Source organism: Chiloscyllium plagiosum, chromosome 5 (genome assembly GCF_004010195.1).
Source record: "Chiloscyllium plagiosum isolate BGI_BamShark_2017 chromosome 5, ASM401019v2, whole genome shotgun sequence".
Taxonomy (NCBI): domain Eukaryota; kingdom Metazoa; phylum Chordata; class Chondrichthyes; order Orectolobiformes; family Hemiscylliidae; genus Chiloscyllium; species Chiloscyllium plagiosum.
Window position 1 is genome coordinate 70,845,412 of NC_057714.1, and position 22,153 is coordinate 70,867,564.

The 22,153-nt window shown below is 40.6% G+C and overlaps 1 protein-coding gene across 5 annotated transcripts in view; it reads left to right on the top strand.

Moving 5' to 3' along the window:
* The window catches only part of LOC122549981 (G patch domain-containing protein 8), an 859,839-nt gene that overhangs the window by 770,044 nt on the left and 67,642 nt on the right, over positions 1–22,153 (top strand). For 4 of the 5 annotated variants that reach the window (XM_043690314.1, XM_043690316.1, XM_043690313.1 and 1 more), the window contains one exon: positions 9,197–9,340. In XM_043690314.1, coding sequence (XP_043546249.1) covers positions 9,197–9,340 — 144 coding nt within the window. Of the gene's footprint in view, positions 1–9,196; positions 9,341–22,153 lie in introns of those variants that run through there. The other variant, XM_043690317.1, reaches the window with a different exon arrangement.

Sequence of the window (22,153 nt, forward strand, 5' to 3'; positions counted from 1 at the left end):
TTGGGCCGAAGGGCCTGTTTCCACACTGTAAGTAATCTAATCTAATCTAATCTAATCTAATTATCAGTGAATTGGTGGGAGGGATCATCAAGAGTACTATCAAGTAGCACGTACTTATTAATGATCTGCATACTGACTCACGGTGAGTTCCACTAGGGCTACTCAGCTCCTAACCTCATTACAGCCTTGGTTCAAACACTGACAAAAGAGCTGAACTCTGGGGATAGATGAGAGTGACAGCTCTTGACATCATGATTGCATTTGACCAAATATGGCATCAAGGAGCCCTAGCGAAACTGATGTCAATTGGAATTTTGGGGGGGGGGAGGGGCGCAGAGGAGAAAATCTTTGCTGGTTGGACTTATGCCAGGCACAAAGAAAAATAGTTCTAGTTGTTGGGGTTCAGTCAACTCTATTTTAGGACATCCCTGTAGGAGCCCAATTATCGAGAGCTGCTTCATTGATGACCTTCCCTACATCATAGAGTCACAAGTGGGGGTGTACATTGATGATTAGAGAATGTCCAGCACCATTCACCACTCCTCAGGTAGTGAAGTAGTCCATCTCAAAATGTATGAAGGCCTGCACAATACCCAGGGCTGGCTGATAAGTGGCAAGTAACATTCTTATCATACAAATTTGGTCCATATCCCTCTAAACCATTTCTATTCATCACACATCCAGATGCCTTTTAAATATTGGAATTGTACCAAACTCCACCACCTTCTCTGGCAGCTTATTCCAGACATGCACAACCCTCTGCATGAAAAATGTTGCCATGACACGGTTGTATGGTGTTATGATCAATGTTGCTCAGAAAGATGGGCAGTTTGCCTCAATCAATGGTCAGTTTAAGGTTTGGATCAATAAAGGCAGGCATACCAAACACATCCTTCATTATCCTGTCTACATGCAACTTCACTTTCAAGGAGCTATGAACCTGTACTCCACAGTCTCTTTGTTTGGCAACACTCCCAGGACCTTACCATTACATGAATAAGTCCTGCCCTGATTTGCCTTTCCAAAATGCAGCACTTCACATTTATCTAAATTAAACTCCAGTCCTGAAGGTTGTCAGATGAGGTGATATTCTTCCAGTTTGCATTGAGTTCATTGGAAGCTTTAACTGAGTAGTGAATATGGTAGGAGAAAGTGATTTGGCAACACTCCCAGGACCTTACCATTACATGAATAAGTCCTGCCCTGATTTGCCTTTCCAAAATGCAGCACTTCACATTTATCTAAATTAAACTCCAGTCCTGAAGGTTGCCAGATGAGGTGATATTCTTCCAGTTTGCATTGAGTTCATTGGAAGCTTTAACTGAGCAGTGAATATGGTAGACTAGATTGAATGAAGTGCAGGTGAATTGCTGCTTTATCTGAAAGGTGTGTCTGGGGCCTTTGATGGTGTGGAGGCAAGAGGTATGTGGGCAAATGTTGCACCTTCTACGATTGCATGGGAATAGTGCTTGGGGATGTAATGGAGGAGAAGTGGACCAAGCTTGTCCCTGATAGAAGGCCTCTGTGAAATTCTTACTAGGGAGGGGAGGGGAATATGTGTAGGATGATGGCATCCCACTGGAGTTGGCATAAGTAGCAGCTTATGACCTTTGGATCCTTTGGTGTGGAAAGTGAGGATCAGGGGACCCTATCTTTCCCATTTTGGTGGAAGGGAAAGGAAGGGGTGAGGGCACTTTTACATGCATGTTGTAGACAGGCACTATGGAGGCTGATGGTAGAAGATCTCATTGCACTCCATCATATGACTGACCACAAATCTTTTGCACTGTTGCCATCTACTATTGGCATATGTTTGAAGGATTTACACATTGATCATGAGTGAAGGAGGTTGAGAGGCTATCTGATTGAATTTTACAACATGATGAGAGGTATAGATAGAGTTAATTGTAGTTGTCTTTTTCCTAGAATGGGGAATTTCAAGACTAAAGGGCATATTTTTAAGGTGAGAGGAGAGAGATTTAAAAAAGACATGAGGGACAAATGTCTTACACAGAGGGTGGTTCGAGTGTGGAATGAACTTTATGAGAAAGTAGTGGATCTGAGAACAATTACCGTGCTTAAAAGACATTTGGATAGACACATGAATAGGAAAGGTTTGGAGGGATATGGACCAGGACCAGGAACAGGCAGGTGGGACTAGTTTAGTTTGGGATTGTGTTCAGCATGGACTGGTTGGACCAAAGGAGCTGCTTCTATGACTCTGTTACTCTATGTTTGCCAGTTTTATTAAACAAATTTCCTTCACCTCAGCTTCAGGAGGAGGATTTGAACCTTGGACTTCTGGTTTAAAGAAGGGATGCTAACCATTATATCCCCTCCTTAATCATTTATAAATTTGCAAAATGAGCAGTGGTACAGCACTGAACCTTAAGGAACACCTTTCTCTACAATCCTTCAGTTTGAAAAATAACCATTTTCCACAACTTATTATTTTCTGTCCTGAAGACATTCTTGTGGGCGGCACGGTGGCACAGTGGTTAGCACTGCTGCCTCACAGCGCCAGAGACCCGGGTTCAATTCCCGCCTCAGGCGACTGACTGTGTGGAGTTTACACGTTCTCCCCGTGTCTGCGTGGGTTTCCTCCGGGTTCTCCGGTTTCCTCCCACAGTCCAAAGACATGCAGGTCAGGTGAATTCGTCATGCTAAATTGCCCGTAGTGTTAGGTAAGGGGTAAATGTAGGGGTATGGGTGGGCGGTGTGGACTTGTTGGGCCGAAGGGCCTGTTACCACACTGTAAGTAATCTAATCTAATCTAATCTAATCTTTTATCCACTTAGCACTGACTCTCCTATTCCAAGAGTTTCAATTTAGTTAGTTAGCTTCTGTATGGTACTTTGTTGAATACTTCCTTAAAATTGATATGGGCAACATTCATTGCATTTACGTAGTCAAAGTCACCGTTATATCATCAGAGAATTCATTTAGATTAGTCAAGCTTGGTTTATCTTTTACAAATTTGTGCCAGGTTCCCTTGACCAACTGAAATATCCCCAATTTCCTGTAGAATTTCTCCTTGATTATTGTTTTAAAAACATTATCCACTATTGAAGTTTAGCTAACTGGCCTTAAATTGCTTGTGCTGTCCGTTCTTCAAAAGAATATTAGTTTTGCTGCACTCCAATCCTTTGGAACCTCTAAATGCATAAATTAATAATGGCAATTAAAAATTAAACAAGGAAATGACATTAGTGTTGAATAAGTATTTTACATTTATCTTCATGATTGAATACCTCCAAGAATACTTGAAACTCAACAGGTAAAAGGAAAGAAGACAATTAAAACAATAACAGTCATCAGGGAAAACTTTAAAAACTAAAAGTTAACAATCCCCTGAACACGATAGCCTGCAACATCAGGTATTCAAGATAGTCACTGCAAAGATATAGATGTATTATTTATGATCTTCCAAAATTCACAGCGTTTTCTAAAGGTCCCTGTCACAAATATGACTGTATGACTCTAAATATATCGAAGAAAGGAGGGAGATAGAAAGCTTGGGACTATAGGCCAGTTAGTTTAACATCTGTCATGGAGATATTGCTGGCATCCATTAGTTTATTAAGGAAGTGAAATCAAGACATTTTTAAAAAACTCATAAAGGGATCATGCAGAGTTTTGTGAAAGGGATGTTATATTGATGACTTTATCAGATTTCTTTGGTAAATTAACAAGCAAGGTGGAAAAAGAGATAAGTCTAGACACAGTGTATTTGAATAATCAAAAAGCATCAATAAGTGGCCACATCAAAGATTACAACACAAAATAAGAGCTCATTTTTTAGGGAGTAGCATTGATCACAGAGAGAGGAATGGTAAGCTAACAGAAAGCACAGAGTAGATGTAAAAGTGTCAATTTCAAGTTGGTAAGCTCATGGAGTGCAACAAGGAGTAGTACTTGGCCCTTAACTAAACTATATCAATAGCTTGGATGAAGGATCTAAATTATGGTAGCTAAATTTGCTGATGACACAAATATAGGTAGAAAAGTAAATTATCAAAAGTCCTAAAAGGGATTTCAACAGATTAAATGAGTGGACAAAAACATGAAATTGTGAACGTTTCCATTTTGGCAGCAAGAGTAGAAAATCAGCATATTATTTGACTGGACAGAGATACCGCGAACCTCTATGGTATGAAGAGATCTGGGTGACCTGGTTAATGAGTCCCAAAAAGTTAGTTTGCAGGTACAGCAAGTGATTAAGGAGGCAAATGGAATGCTGATGTTTATTACAAGCAAAATTGAGTAGGAAAGTAATGATGATTCACTGCAGCTGTACTCAGCCTTTGTGAGGCTGCATCTGGAGTTCTGTGCACAGCTTTAGTCTCTTGTAAGAAAGAGTATATTTGCATTCAATACAGTGCAGAGAAAGTTTACTCAATTGATTCCTTATACGAATGTATTGTTTTATGAAGAACAATTGAGCAGGCTAGGTCTAGACCCATTTCAAAAGAATGAGAGATGATGTAATTGAAATAGGTGAGATGATGAGGGGCTTTAACAAAGTGGATACTGAGAGGATATTTTGTCTTATAGGTGAAAGACAGAGGAAGTGGAGTGCATGTCCATAGGTCTCTCAAGGTGGCTGATTAGGCTGATAAGTTGGTAAAGAAGGCTACAGGATACTTTTCTTCGTGGGATGAAGTACTGAATACAAGAGAAGGGATATAATACTGAAACTAAATGAGAAATCAGCTAGGCAAAAACCTGTGGTTTTGTGGACAGTTTTGGCCACCACATTACAGGAAAGACAACAGTTCTCGAGAGAAAATACAGAGGCAATTTACAAAATTGTTGCCAAGACTTGAAATTTTCAGGTATAAGAAAGATTGGATTGGCAAGGTCATTTTACTTGAGGACAGAGGAGGCTGAGGGGTGATTTAATTGAAGTGTACAAAATAATGAAGAACATGGATAGAGTGGACAAGAAAGAGAGTTCAATACCAGAAGGCATAGATTTAAACTGGTTGGCAGACGGATTAGAGGGGACATGCGGAAAGATATTTTCATCAAGACGGTGGTAGGATCTGCATTTCACTGTCCGGTTTGTTAGTGGAGATGGGAGATCTGAACTCAGTTAAAATGATCCTCTATCTGTACCTGAAATGTCATAACCTACAGACCATTGACCAGTTGTTGTTTAATGGAATTAGAACAGATAGCTTGCTTGTTCAGCCAACACAGACTCATGGGCTGAATGGCCTCTTTCTCTACTGTAACTTTTCTGTGGTCCTACTAGAACTAGGGGAACAAATTTAAAAATTAGGGACCTCCCATTTAAGACTGAGAGGGGATTTTTGTTTTCTGAGAGGAATATCAGTCTGTAGAATTATCTGGAGAAAGTAGTAGTGGTTGGACCAATGAGTGCATTCAAGGCTAAGTTAGTTAGATTTTTGAACAAAAACGGAGTCAAGGATTATGGAGAACAGACAGGAAAGGAAAGTCAAAAGCACAAACCAATCAGCACGATATTGTCAAATAGCAATGCAGGCTTGAGAGGCCGAATGGCCTATGTCTGGTCTTCATTTTTGTGTGCTTGTGTCCCTTGTGTACAGAGGAACCTCGATTATCCGAACCAGATGGGCGGGCACCATTTTCGTTCAGATCATTGATATTCGGATAATCGATTTTACCTTAAACAAGGGAAGCCATGCTGATCTAAAGCTGTGCTCTACCAGAGAATTTATTTAAATCCATAATTTTAATATATTGAGCGCACGAGGACACAGATTTCACATGATGAACAAAATAAAGCAATGATAACACAAGAAAACTTTTTTAAGAATGCAGCAGGAGTTACCATTTGGCAAGGAGTGGTGAAGACAGCATTAAACAAAGTCTTAAACAGCTTCTATGAACAAAGCAGCGTTAGTCACTTTCTAGGAATGCAGTCTCATGATAGAAAGACAGAACACTGCCTCACACATGCATTTACGTTCTCAGCCATTTTTTTTAATGAACAGCCCGGTAAAGTGATGGAAATACCCATCCTGTAAAATGTAAAACACTTACTTTTGTAAAGGACTGTGTAGCAACGCTTACTTAAAAAAAATCCAGTTGCTGATGCTTGAGCTGCTTATGTTTCTTTGTTTTTTGCCAGTGTTTTCACATGTTCTTCAGTACAGTTAAATCAAATACACTTACCTGTTTGATGTAATGCTTTTGTGGGACCTTGAAATCTTCTTCAGATAACCTGAAATTCGGATAATCGATATTCGGATAATCGAGGTTCCTCTGTAAATGATAGATTGGAAGATTATTGGAAGTCCTTGTGTGCTCCCTCCGCCTTCATTTCCTTCAGCAACCTCAGATGCATGTCATTCAGATCATGTGACCAATTTACCCCCAAGTATAACCAGTCCTCCCTCTCATGTTTCACCCTATGTATTGCTACTGCTGTCATGGCTTCTTCAGATTTCTCCTCCTTAGTAAACACCAAGTACTCTGTAAATATTGTCTTGTTTCTCTAAACATATATCACCTCCTTTGTCATTAATATTAATGAGGTGAGGCATGCAACTTCTACAACTCCAGCAAGCTATGATGGATTTTCAGTGACAAATTGGGATGCATTTTGCTCTCTCCTGCCAGTATATGTGAAGGTGGGGATCATAAAATCTGATGGTAGTCTGACCACCGTCTGTATTGCCCCACGCCTGTTTGAATGTAATGGGCACTTACAGACCTCATTCCACCACCGTCACCAATATTACACCCTCAGTAAAGGAGGCCACACTAAGCAGCTAGCCTGCAGCTTTAGGTTCATAGGCTGGTGGTGGGCAAGGAAGAGGGTTTCTTTTGTTCCTCTTTGCTTGTTAAGTGAACTCCCACTAAGATTGCACTTCCACCTTATGGTCCCCCCAGGGCTCTCCAAAGCCACAGTCCCCCGACTTATCTTTCCCCTTCAATGGATCCTAGAAGTACTAGCCCTGCCCTTCAATCTCTGCATCAGGACTGACCATAATCCGAGCAGCAGTCACTGTTGACTTTGGGGATACATCTGATCAGTTGACAATTCTTTAAGGTGGCATTCTTTTCTGATAAAGGGCAGAAGTCTTCTTTTATAGCAATTAACACAGTTTCCACCATCAAACAGCTGAGGGACAGCTGTGAGTTTGGTATGCGGGCTCACCCCTGATATTTTACCTCAGCAGTTGGGAACTATGTTCCCTATGAAATCCAGGTTATTGCTGATTTGGAGATGCTGGTGTTGGACTGGGGTATACAAAGTTAATAACCATACAATACCAGGTTATAGTCCAACAGGTTTAATTGGAAGCACTAGCTTTCGGAGCTTTCGATGAAGGAGAGGCACGCCGAAAGCTAGTGCTTTCAATTAAACCTGTTGGACTATAACCTGGTGTTGTATGATTTTCAGCTTTTCCTTCTTACATTTGAACTGGGCCCCAGTAAAAGGTACACGATGGTGACAAAGTTAGGAGGATCATATGAGATCAGCTTTCCTCTGTCAAGATCAAAATTTCCATTTCCAACAAAGTATTGAGACTACATTCTCACTTGTGAGTGCTGAGAAGCTTGTGTGTGTGCATTAGCATGCAATAACATCCTCACCCTTACATCATCTCTTCTCATTATTACACAGTTTCCTATTCTCCTGCCTGCCACATAGCTGGTGACAAGCTTGGCGACTCTAGCATGCTTCCAATCCTCCACCAGTAATCAGCATGTCAGGACCTTCACGTGGGTGGTGACTGCATGTAGGCATCCCAAACCCCTACCTATCCACCGAGACCTCCAGTCTCCATTAACAAAGCATGTTCCAATTACTCACTTTCTGGTGTGCCTCGGGCAAGTAAAATGAACCATGAGGGCAGCTGCAGGCTGCCAGCAGTTGACTGTGTGTGTACTGTTGAGTTTTAGAGATGATGCAAGTGCCAAGAGTTCCAAGATGTCCCACTTTTGCCGAATGCTTCTGCCTGCAGTGAGTATGAGAATACTATGAGCAAGGCACCATTGGCACATGTGGCATAGTGAATAAGACGCGTTTGGGCTGATAACATGAGAAAACCGACCAGGACGAGCAGAGAGAAACCCTTCATGAATTTGTCAAAAATGACACTTAGCCGATTTCTGGTGTGATTCAGAGCACCAATATATCAATGCCCCCGTTAGTAAAAAAAAAGGCTTATTTGTTGTCTTCAGCAACTTTCCGTACAAAACGTATTCACTCCACAGCTGGATAAACAAATCATAACATTCCATTAAGTTAATTCAAAAAAGCCAACGAACTGGAGATGCGGGAAATCAGAAACAAAAGCATCAAACCTGACATGTTAACTCTGCTTTCTCTCCACCTATGCTGCCAGACTTGCTTTTCCAGCAGTTTCTGTTATTAGGTTAATCCACACTTCCATCACTGATTTTATTCCCCAAAATGTGTTACTTCACATTTCCTAATACTAAACTCCTTCTGCACTGATTTGCTGACTGCTAACCTCTATGTCCTCCCAAAATCTGCCAAGCCTCCTCAGTTAATGTTATTAGCTAAACTTCAATAATATTGATTGCGTGCACACAGTTCATCAGAAATTCCTAGATGCACCAAGTATATAACAAATCAAGTGAGGCGAAAAAATAATATTAACGGTCTGAATTGAATTTGTCACCATCAATCAAAACATACTTAAGCTTAGCTGCTGATACTGTTTTAGTTTAGATTTTTAGGAATGATGGAAGGGTAGAAGATAAATAGGAGATAAATTCACCAACTCCCATTTTATCCCCTACCAGAAATTCTCAAAGCAGCTATTCTTAAGGCTCATCTGTTCTTCTAAATGATTTCTGTATTCCTCATTTTTAAATTACTGACACTTTCCAAAGTGGTGAACTATAATGTATACCTAATAGCTTTCTGTTCCCTATATGTGAAGACACATTATAATGTATTGCATTACAAGATATTGTACTGTTATCCGTTGAGTCATAGGGGCTTTATTCTCACCTGAGATTATCTACATTCAATCACCAGCTTTTAGCTCATTGAAAGACTCTCCAAAGCTGAACATTGATGACAGACACCATTGTCTTATTTGGCTTTATTCCACAATTGTGCAATTGAGAACAGTTGCTACAGAAACAATTTTTTGCTTGGTATACCTTGTTCCACTAACATATTGTTTGAAAATGATATACTGAGATATTAATTTTATCCATACAGGATTATGCTGGAAAAGAGAAGGCCATAGCAAAGGCCCTTGAGGACCTGAAAGCCAATTTCTACTGCGAATTATGTGACAAGCAGTACCACAAGCATCAGGAGTTTGACAATCACATAAATTCTTATGACCATGCACACAAACAGGTAAGTGGAAGTTTGTTGACTTCAGTAGATATTTACGTTTTTGCATTCAACAGAAGATGAATTGTGTTCAGGTGATTTCTACATAATAAGCTATTAATTATTAATTAAACAGAGGGATGTCATATTAATTTACAGTGCATAGATTTTTTTTCCTTAGTACTGAATGTATTTAAATTGTAGTGAATACTGATCAAAAATAAATTGTTAAAGGTGGGGTATCAATTTCTGGTGTCTGCATAACCAACTCCAGGAAAATAAAGTGCAATGCAATTCTATTGATTTTTTTTTTAGCTGCCAGCAGTTTATTGTACATTAATGGCATGGTGGCTCAGTGGTTAGCACTGCTACCTCACAACGCCAGGGACCCGGGTTCATTTCCAACCTTGTGTGGAGTTTGCACATTCTCCCCGTGTCTGCATGGGTTTCCTCCGGGTGCTCCGGTTTCCTCACACAGTCCAAAGATGTGCAGGTCAGGTAAATTGGCCATGCTAAATTGCCCATTGTGTTCAGTGCATTAGGCAGGGGTAAATATAGAGGAATGGGTCTGGGTGGGTTACTCTTCGGAGGGTGGGTGTGGCCATGTTGGGCCGAATGGCCAGTTTCCACACTGTAGGAAATTTAATCATTATCCTTAGTCATACTTAGCAACATAAGGATCATATTGTGACCTTACAATGTTTGCAAACTCCTAACAATAATAAGAAGTATTGAAGGTAATAAATGCAGCAAGTCTGGCAAATTTAAGCTTGGAATGTAAGTACAAATTAGAATTGACAGCCCAAAGGCAGGATCAGGACTGCAGTTTAGATTGTGAAGGGAATAATTTAATTCAAATGTGTTAACTGTTCATATCAGTCTTAGTAATTTCCATCTTATCAACTATTGCTTAAAGTTAGAGTATCTGCAGCCTTCAGTTTTGAGGTAACAGCTTGTAACTACACAGTCTATTTGCTCAGTAAAGAGTCAAACACTTTTGAGTGCTTCATGCTAGTAGCTCCTGCTGTGATTTACTATCTATTTTGATTTGTGCTGGATGTTAAATGCACATCTTGTATCACATCCTGGTAGTGTGGACCTCGCTTAAGCATCAGTGAACAATCACATTCAGAAAGCTTTTCACAGTGAGGATATTGAAAATGCCACATTTATGCCATGGGTACTGCTCTTTGAGACTTGTTTGGCTTGAGGTTGAATGAGAATAAAGTGGGAGTCATTACAAAATCAAGAGAGCCGTATTATGGGTAAATGATCCTATATTGCTCCGTTAGCATGGCTGGTGCTGATTAATCAATTTTATACCATAGCTGCTCTGGGAATAGTTGACAATTAGCTAAGTACAAAGTCAAAGAGTGTTTTCATCCCTCACATTGATCAACTAGATAGGGCAAAATAGGAAATGAGTTCTCACAGGTACTTTTTATTCATATGTAAAGTTCCCAGTTGTATCTTGCAATATTGTGGTGTCTCATGTGTGTGTTAGAAATGGAATGCGCCAGTTTCAACAATCATGACTGTATACAAGGCTCTAGTAATCTTTGCAGTGTGGACTTCACTTTATTTAATGTTACTTTTATCTTGGCACCAACAATTTTGGGCTTTTCAGGCATTTAACAAGAGGGACGTCTTTCAGCTGGCTAAACAGCCAAGATTGAAGACAACAAATCAGGAAATGAAAATTGCTGCATTGACTATCTTTCAGTTTAGGTAATTGTTTGACATAGAATAAAAATCGAGGTATACACTTGGAATTAGGCTGGAAGCTGAAACATCGTAAGTACATTTTTTTAAAATTAAGAATATTTGGAATCTTTTTATCAGAATGGAGAAATTTGACCCTCCACAAATGTAATATTGAAGTTTCGGATGGATAAAGGCTTGTCAGCAGAAAGCATAACTTAACATCATTTAAAACCCCATTACACTTTTTATAACAAAGTCCCAGGAATGTATGAACACATGAATTAGGAGCAGGAGTAGGTTCCTTGTCTCCTTGAGCTTGCTCAACCATTTAGTAAGATAATCACTAATCTGATTACTCCACATGTCTTCCTACTCCCAAAAGGATAACCTTTTACCCCATTGTTTATTGAGATCCATCTACCTAGAACCAATAAATCCCTAGAGTGCAGAAAGAGGCCTTTGACCCATCAAGTATGCACTCCTCCTCCAAAGAGCATCCCTAGCCCTATAACCCAACATTTCCCATGGCCAACCCACCTAACCTATACATCATTGGGGCAATTTAGCATAACCAATCCATCCAACCTGCATATTTTTTGGATTGTGGGAGAAAACCCACACAGACACAGGGAGAATGTACAAATTCCGCACAGTCACCTGAGGCTGGAATTGAGCCTGGGTCCCTGGCGCTGTGAGGCAGCTGTGCTAACCACTGAGCCACCATGCTGCCCTATGATTCTACCCTTGTCTTCAAAATATTCAAATAATCTGCTACTCTTGGCTTTTGAGGAAGAGAATTCCAAACTCTCATATCCCACTATGAGAAAGAAATTTTCCTCACCAGTTTTAACTGGCTGATCCCTTATTTTAAACAGAGGCCCTGGGTTTTAGATTCTCCTCTAAGAGGAAGCATCCTCTCAACATGCATCCTGATAACACCCTTCAAGGCTTCATCTCTTAGTTTTCTAAGCTCCAGTGGAGACAGGTCTAGCTGTCTGAACTTTCTAACTTGATCCAGGGTTTGGACAAACCGGGAACAGTTATTCTCAAAAGTGGTTGCACTTGTCAGTAATTTCTAGATGATTTCCATCTGCAAGTACTTAAAAGCACACCCTGTGGAGGGATAGGAAATCACTGGTAGCAACTACGTGACTTCCACAATTAACTGCGCATGTGTGGATACCAGAAGTTGTTGTCAGTTTCAGAGGTGTAATAATAACAAGTACTGATACTGTTACTAAAATTACAATATCCATGTCCATATATCTCTCTCTGTAAATACGGTCAATTAATGATTGTACTAAATTCCCCTTTATTTTTTCATTTGCCTCTTCCCTACAGTATCATCTTTGAGGCTGTTTCAGCACTTTCCTGCTTAGATTGCCTTACCCAATAGTTATTTGAAGTTGCTAAAAGTTATCTTGTGTACACATATTGTGCAACATTAGCTTTTTCAGTATCCACAGCTGCTTCTCTCCAAGGTCACCATCAGGACTCAAAGCTCATACATCATTAAAAGCTAAAATTCATCATATACTCACCACTGAAGATTAACTCAAAACAAGAATGCATTTAGTACTATCATATTGTACATGAAGTAATTTTAATTCAAGTGAGTTTTACAGTAACAAAGATGCCATTTTGATCCAGTTTCTGGATAGATGCAGAAGAGCACATCTCACCTTTCTCCTGTTCCTTGGTTTCATCAGTCACAGAAAATATTCTAAATGCTGCTTTCAATTTCTAAACACCCAGAATGAAAAACAAGTAATACTGGTGAATAAGACATACTGGTCAAATTCATCTTGCACATATTTTTTTCAAAATGGAGGACCAGTATGTTCGTTTCCAAATATTACTGTGTTTTGTTTTCTCTCAAGGGCAGTAAGCTGCCAATAGACACTGCACATTAGAAATTGGGTGGTGCAGGATTCGGACACTGCATTTTTTTTGGTCTGAATTTCCCCAGATTTGATGAGATGGAATTAGTTATGGTGAGGAAATGGCAGAGGAAGGGGAGCTATGCCAGGACAGCTTCCCATTGTATTCCTCCCAGGGAAAGACTAAAATCTGGATTAGCTGCCCGTTCTGTATAGATGCTGAAAATGTGTTGCTGGAAAAGCGCAGCAGGTCAGGCAGCATCCAAGGAGCAGGACAATCGACATTTCGGGCATGAGCCCTTCTTCAGGAATCTTCAGGAGCCTTCTCCTGCTCCTTGGATGCTGCCTGACCTGCTGCGCTTTTCCAGCAACACATTTTCAGCTCTGATCTCCAGCATCTGCAGTCCTCACTTTCTCCATTCTGTATAGATGGGCAACCTTAGGGGAGTTGTAGTCACACTCAGATACATTGCCAACATTGGAGCATCTCCAGCTGAGTGTGGAGGCTACCAGCTCAACTGAGGTGACTGTTCAGAAGCAGACAAAGGGCCATTAAAGCCAGAGGCTGAATATTGAATTGACAGGTCTTTGGTGAAAGGTCACTACCAAGTCTGAGACTTCACCTCCCTCGATGGCCCTATTATTACTTTAGTTTTGTCAGTTCCATCTGGGCAGATGAGGGCAGAATCATTTTGAGACATCCTCATGCTCTCCTGCCTGTTGAGCAGTGTCTGCTTTTCCTGGTGGAGTTGCAAACCATCATTTCGGAGCCAGGCACTGGGCCTGCTGCATTGTGATCCAGCTCACAGCCCGTGGCAGGATGGTAAGGAATGGAAGGTTGAGTGGTCAGTGCACTAGGGACATGAGCAAACTCAGGGTCCACAATGTTGGTCAAGTAGTGAGGTGCTGATGCCTAACAGCATTTGTAGCTCTTTAAATTCTAGCACAGTTATCAGAGACATGTGTTCTGGTGCAAAAGTCTTCTCATTCTACCAGTTGTCAGGCCCCATAATCATTGGTGAGCATAACATGTAATTACAAATTTCCTGCTCCCTCCAACTTTATTGTGTAAGATGTTACCAGAAAGAAGTCACCTATTGATGTACGAAATATGTTCAGGTATTTACAATGCAATTCTCAGTGGACAATGTGCAAAACTCAGGAGATGACATTGAGATTTGTTTGCGATTGACAATGAAGAGTGCAGTAAGGCATGCCAGGAATTGGACATAACTAAATATGAGCATTCGACTTCCTGAAACTGTAGTATTTGCATGCTGAACAGCAGAATCAGTCTGTAATAGACAGAGATAACAACACCAAAAGATCAGATTTAATCTCTGCATTCCTGTCAGATCCAGTTGTGAATGGTTGTGGATAATTAAATAACTAACTGGAGAACTTGGTGCAACAGGTGTGCCCATTCTGAAAGATCATTGTCTTAGAATGACAAGACATACTGAAACCTATTAAAGAACAAGTTATATTAGACTTGGTAATGTATATTATATTACAAGTCAACATTAAATAAAGATGTCTTGTTAAAGAATCATCTGGTAAAAGTGATCATAACATAAACCGTGATATTCTTTAAGATGGATCCTGGTGGTAGTTCATTGGAGCTGACGTCATTATTTGCAGTAATTAGTCAGGCACATCTTACACACCATGCCAGGCTATCCAGCCAGAAAATGTTGGGCCTGTCAGCAATCAGAGTTGGCAAGCCTGCTTTGCCAATTGTATCGTGTCCTCATGTCCATCAGAATTTTTTTAAAGTGCCAATCTTTTGTTGATTCAGGATTAATGACCTAGACCTCACTGGCGATGCTTAGCTTTCACCTTTCTGCTGTCAGTGTGTCTTACCACACTTGGTTTATCAAATTGCATTGAGATGCCATGTCCCAAGTCAAACAGACCAAACGATCCCCCAGAACAGGGGATTTCCTGCTTGGCTGTACCAGGACAGAAGTTGCCTCTGCTGAGGCAGACCACCATCCTAGCCACAATAGGAGAAAGCTACTGCTTTCAGGCAAAGCAAAAAAATGATTCTTTAGACTATACCATTGTATCATGTCCTCATTAGTACAGTGCTACACAGAAGAGAAGATGTACTGTTACAATTTCAAATAAGAAAATAGCCCTGTGACCCACTGAGTTTGTTCTTCCATGCATAACATCAATTCTACTTTTCCAACCGACTCCCATATGCATTGATTTCCTTACATACTAACCAGGTATTGATCTCAACCTTGACTGTCCCAGTTACTGAGCATCCATTGTCCTCTAGAGCAGAGAATTCCAAACATTTGCAACCCTTTGAATCAAGAGATTCCTGCTTTCTTCTGTTGTCAGGGCCAACCACTTGAGATAATCACATAAATTACAGACTCTCCAGTCTGGGGAATCAGCCTTTCTGCATCTACTTTGTCAGGTTCTCTCAGAATCTTATGCTTGATGTGATTGCCTTTCAAAAATCTAAACTCCAGAGACTACAGACATATTCTACTCAATTATTCCTCATAAAACCTGTGTATCCCTGGTACACCTTTGTTGTAATCTTTTTCTTATGTGGTGTAGCATTTTCTACAGATGGTGACCAAAATTGTATGGAGGTGTACAAGTGTGATCTTACCGAAGCTCTGCACAATTGTAGAAAGACTTCTTTAAACTTATGCTCTAAATTCCTTCCAATAAAGATACACATACTATTTGCTTTCTGAATAGCTTGCAAGCTGAATTCTTGTGCTGACCCTTCCCATTTACTTATGAATAGTTTTCAGCATTTTATCAATGACTGAAGTAAACTAGCTAGCCATTTAGTTGCTTGTTTTCTCTTTTCCTTCTTTTATGATATAACCGCTTTACATTTGCTGGGAATCATTTCATAATCAAAGAAAGTTTGAAAGATTGATGTGAGGAAAGCAACTAGAGGAGTCAGCATTATCTGGCAAGTGGGTGAAAGGAAAACCTGGAGTCCAGCACTAACTTATCTGGTGGGAGATATCAGACCACTGAGGGAGCAGCTTGGAGTGAAAGGCTATAAGTTGTGGGCGAGTCTCAAGACCTACATCACTGTGAGCCATTTAGTTGCTCAGAACCAGACAGAAGAGTGTGGTGCTGGAAATGCACAGCAGGTCAGACAGCGCCTGAGGAGCAGGAGAATCGACGTTTTGAGCATAAGTCCTTCATCAGGCTTTTCCAGCACCACGCTCTTGATTCTGATCTCCAGCATTTGCAGTCCCCACTTTCTCCCAGAACCAGCCAGCACTGAGTTTGACAGGAGAGTAAGAGAACAAATTTGTGACATCACAGAAAGTTACTGGTAAGAAACAACTACTAGGGATGGTCTTCTAATTGCTTAAATTAGGAAATTAAGAGCAAGTTTTTTTTGGATTTAAGTGCAAACACCAGGAATAAGGGAAAATCAAGGCCAATATCCTAAAGTAAATGAAAATAAAGTAAGGGAGTGAATTTTAAGATATAGCAGCTCAACTTGGTCAAGTGGAATGGATGGCTATAATATGTGGGAAGTCATGGGCTCCAATAGTGCCTTGAATGATCATACAAGTCAGAAAAGTGACTGAACCGGTAACTTAATACTAGGTTTCAGAACTCACACAATGACGGGACTCACTATGGTACTTCCAGGAACTGAGAGTTATGTGGATAGCACATTTGAAGAGGTGGTCACGTACCATAAGGACTTGGAGACATTGGTAACTGCCAAGCAGTCCAAGGAAGATAACTAGGTATTTGTTTTTTTTTAAATTCACTTATGGGACGTGAGCATTGCTGGCTGGCCAGCATTTATCACCTGTCCATAGCTGCCCTTGAACTGAATGACTCAGTAAGCCATTTTAGAGAATCACTGACATTGCCTTGGGTCACGAGTCACATGTAGGCCTAACCAGGTGAGGATAACAGATAGCCTTCCCACAAGGACATTACTGAGCTAAATGGATTTTTCCAACAATCAGTAATGGTTTTCTCATGGTTCTTAATTCCAGATTTCTTTCTTACTGAATTCAAATGCTGCCATCTGCTATGGCATGATACAAGCCTCTGTCCCTAGAACATTAGCTGAGTTTATGAATTAATAGTCCTGCTATAATATCACTAGGCCATCTCCTCCCTTGGTGTCTGCTCACAATCAGTTCTCCGTTTTGGAAACTGGTGAGTATATCAGTTCCTCAACAGAGTGCAATCAGATCCAGATTTGTGATACTATAAAGAGATCAGCTGCACACGAGGGAAGGAAGAAGACAAGAGAGGCAATTGTGAGAGGGCATTCATTAGGTGAATAGGCAGGCATTTCCGTGACCACTCCAGAATTGCCTCCCTGGTTCCAGGATCAAGGATGACATCGAGCAATTGCAGGACATCCATCAGAGAGAGCAAACAGCTAGGGAATGTGGTCTGCATTTCATAGAATTTCATAGAATCCCTACAGTGTGGAAACAGGCCATTTGGCCCAACAAGTCCAGTTGTTACCAATGACTTTAGCAGGATGGGAGCCATCAGAGCTATGGAGCTAAGTAAAAAAAAAACAAGATTACTCCAATGTAGCAATCTTCAGATGCTACATAATGGGAATCCGATGCGCACATTAATTGTAAAAAGGCAGTGAAAGGAGAAGTAAGGCTGATTTGGGACTGAACACAGGGATTTACACATTGAGGAAAGAGGCAAGACTGAGATGTTAAATGAATACTCTGTGTTTATCTTTACCAAGGAAGTAGATTATTCCCAGGCCAAGGAAGAGGATGCTCTGTTGCTGGAAGGGTTCAGAATTGATAAGGAGGAAGTGATTGACAGGCAACCAATAACTAAAATTGATGAGGCACTGGGACCAGATGAAACCCATCCAAAGATATTGCAGGAATTCAGAGCAGAAATTGAAAGGAAATTGACCATAACTTTTCAGTCTTCCATAGAGTTAACGGCAGTGCCAGAGGGTTGGAGATTTGCAGGTAGTACAACATTTGCAGGTAGTGCAACATTCCATAAAATGCCACAGAGTAGACTTTTGGGAAAAGGAATTTATTCATGGAATAAAAGGGACAATAGGAATGTGAATAAAGAAGTGACTGAGTTATAGAAAACAGAGAGTACTGTCAATGGATACTTTGGAGGCTGGAGGACAGTTTGTAGTGGAGTTCTCCAGGGGTCGGTATTGGGACTGCTGCTTTTGCTGATACATGTTAATGCTCTTGGTCTCTACGCACAAGGTTATAGTCCAACAGGCTTATTTGAAATTTTTGGATGTTTGAAGCTTTTGGATTGCTGCGAAGGGAAGCACACAGGTGCAGAATTTATAAGCAGAGAGATCAAAAGATCACACAAATGGTGTGAGTGGAGTGTCAACAGGCTGAATAATAAGTCTCCTCAGGTGATCAAAAGTGTCAGATGGTGTGAGTAAAGTGTCAACAGCTGAAAAGCAAGTGAAAGGATGACCTAGGATCCGATTAATTGAGGCAGAGAGATAATTGCAAAAAATTAAAAAATAAGATGGTGCTGAAGACAAACCTAATGGAATAACACAATAGGTATAAGAGTAATCCAGAACTGTACAAACTAATTAAAGTAGAGAGCTTATGACAATTCATCAGGGAGATGGTGTCAAAACAGGACAGTAAGAAAGATTTTACAAATACAGACAGTATGGTGGAATTACATGTAGCATGGCATGAACCCAAGATCACAGTTGCCGCAGTCTACATGGGTACAGAATTTGGCTATCAGTTTCTGCTCAGCGATTCTGTGTTATTGTGTATCTCAAAGGCTGCCTTGGAGGATGCTTATCTGAAATTCAGAAGCTGAATGTCCTTCACCGCTGAAGTGTTCCCTAACTGGGAGGGAACACTCCTGTCTGGCAATTGTTGTGTGATGTTAATTCATCAGTTGTCGTAGCATATGCATAGTCTTGTCAATATACCAAACAACAAACAATATCACACCTCTCCTCTTACCTCCATTTCCTCGAACCTGATTTATTGCATCCTTTGGTCCCGATGTGGTCTCCTTTACATTTGAGAGACCGAGCGCAAACCCGGGAATGGTTGAGGGGACATTTATGGTCCATATGCTCCAATCAACCCCACCTTCTGGTTGCCAGCCATTTCAACTTCCTCTCTCACTCCGCCAATTACATGATCATCCAGGGCCTCCTCCACTATCAAATTAAGGACAAACGCAAATTGGAAGGAGAACACCTCATCTTCCACCTCAGGAGCTGACAACCATACAGCCTTACCATAGATATCGCCAGTTTTCAAATCTCCCCACTCTCCATCTCATCCCAGGTCCAGCCCTCCCCCTCCACCCTGTCCCCTTGACCTGACCCAACCTGTCCATCTTCCTTCCCACCTATCCGCTCCACTCTTTCCACTGACAAATCACAATCACCTCCTACCTTTGCCCACCCATCGCCAACCCACCCACCTTTCCCCAGGCCCATCCACCTCCCTTTATTTATTTCTCAGCCCCTTCCCCTCCCTAGTCCTGATGAAAGGTTCCAACCTGAAATCTTGATTTCCCACTCTGATGCTGCTTGACCTGCTGCACATTTTATCGCCTCTGAATTTCCAACATCTGCAGTCTTATTTCCTATAGTCTTACACAGCCTCAGCAGTACATCTCTGCTCTTGTATACTACCTACCTTGAAGTGAAAGCTAATGTTGCATTTGCCTTCCTAACAGTCAACTGATCCTACATGTCAACAATCCTAACCTTAAGAAAATCCTGAGCTAAGACTCCCAGCTCACTTTGTGCTTCAATTTTCTGAAGCCTTTCCCTGTTTAGAAAATAGTCTGTGCCTATGTTCTTGCAGCCAAAGTGTTCTCACACCTCCCCACTTTGTATTCCACATGATACTTCTTTGTCCATGATCCTAGCTTGTCCAAGTCCTTCTACAGTCTCTCCATTTCCTCAACACTATCTATCCCTCCATCCATTTTTATGTAATCTGCAAACTTATCAACACTACCCTCAGTTCCTTCATTCAGATTGTTAATGTATAACTTGAATAGTTGTAGTCCCAACATTAACGCCTGCAGATCTCCAATAGTCAACAGCCACCATCCTGAAAAATACCCCTTCGTCCCCACTGTCTGCCTTCTGCCAGTCAGCTAATCCTCTATTCATGCCAGTGCCTCATGGGCTCTTATTCCATTTAGCAGCCTTCTGTGCAATACCTTGTCAATGGAGTTCTGGAAATCCAAATAGATCATGTCCACTGGATCTCTTTTGTCTAATTTGAAAGATGAAAGCAAAGACGCAATCTGGTTGAAATTTTCACATCATGCGAGTTCTGAAGAGAGTAATTTTTTTTCCTATTCTGTCGTGAGAACGGGGTGTGGCTGACTGACCAGCATTTATTATTCAGCCCTAGTTGCTTGTGAGATAGGAAAAGGATCAAGAATGTTAGATCACAGATTTAAAGTGATTTGCACATGTAGCAAATGTGACATGAGAAAAAGCCTTTTTCACTGAATGAGTGAGTCAGGTCTAGAATGCAATGTGTGGAAGTGGTGGAGGTAGGTTCAATTGAGGAATTCAAGAGGGCAATTGATGATTATTTGAATAGAAAACATTTGCAAGCACACAGTCATGGCTATGACTTTAGCAATGGTCTGCTACACTGGCCAGAAACTAGAACAAGGTTAAAGAAAATACATACCTTATTGCACCAAAGGTTCTGAATGATCTGGTTTGGATAGAATCTCACATGCTCAATGATATATTGTAGGCCTGGGTTCCAAATGTAGGATTTCCTGTGCATTGAACTTCCTAGTGATCTGGACAAATTGTTAGTTTGGGTTCTAGGCCTAATGAGATTGGAGCTCTATTTTTTTTTCCTCTGTTTTGTTTTGGAGCTAGAAGCTTCAGCATGGCCTAAGTGTTTCATCTGAAAGGTAATGAGGAACTGGGTCATCGTCCTTCCTGACTCTGGGTTAGAGTACCTTGCTCTTTCTAATGTGCAAGATATTCCAGATATACCTTGAGTGTCCTCTGAGTCAGGGCCAGTATTGGAAGTCAAGGGCAAGGCATTTTGACTGCTGTTGTGAGATATGTAGTCCCAAAAGGTTTTGGGGCATTGATCCTGAATTAGAAAGAAACTTAATGTAGCATTTTGCATAACATTAAGACATTCCAAAGCCTTGCACACCTAATTAAGTATTTCTGTAGTTTATTCATGGTCTCTCTGTATTACTTCCTTTGATAGTTATACATGGAAAAAGGTTTTAATTGTGTGTTTTCTCAATCATGCTTCCACAATGAAGTGTAAATCATAATTATAGAACTTTTCAATTGACTAAAATGTCACTAAAATTACTTTTCCATCATTAGCTCTGGTACAATAAGCTATGGAAGTTTACAGTTTTGATTTTATGTCACAAATTGTATTGTTTGAAAATAAATCAAAACCAAATCATATAAAGATCTTGAATTTACAGTGTGCTATTTTTCCGTTCATGGCTATTTTGAATTGATTTTCAAAAGCAAATTTTTGAACACGAATTGCTTTTTCTTTGACGTTACCAGAAGTGATTTGGATTTTCCTGAAGTTTTCTTTGATTCTTTGTGGTAACTCATCGAAACAGGTTTCGAAAAGAGCAATGCATTTTCAATTGCACTCGTCACAATTATGCACAACACATTTGCCAAAACAAATGAATGTCTATAAAGTGAATTTGAAGAATATGGCAGCTATCTTAAAAGTAAGTGGAAATACCTCACCGAAAGAACACCTGAAGAAATAGTCTGTGGTCATGCATGCATTACAGTAAAGGTACAGTCCCAGAACATCATAGGGCTGCTCTGTCATTCGAGTGAGACAACTGCTGATGAGTTTAACCTGAGGGTCACCGTGTCTCGGGTGAAGTACAATGTTGAGAAGGCAGGGCTTTCATGGTAACTTTAGCCAGTGCATGAATTGAACCCATGCTGTTGTCATTAATCCTCTATAACTGAAACTAGCCATCCAGCCAACTGAACTAACCAAACCAGGACTTTGAACCTCTTTTGAATTCCCAATAGTATTTATCGATAGTTTCCATAATGGGTTCGCTCAGGATAAATCCTGCTAACTGAAGTACCAGTTCTATGCATTTTGTATCAGAATTGTATGTAATTGATAACAAATTTGCTCTATTCTAATTTGGAGGCACTGAATACGCAAAGGTTACAAGCCCTGATAACATTCCGGCAATAGTACTGAAGACTTGCGCCCGTAGCCAAGCTTTCCAGTAA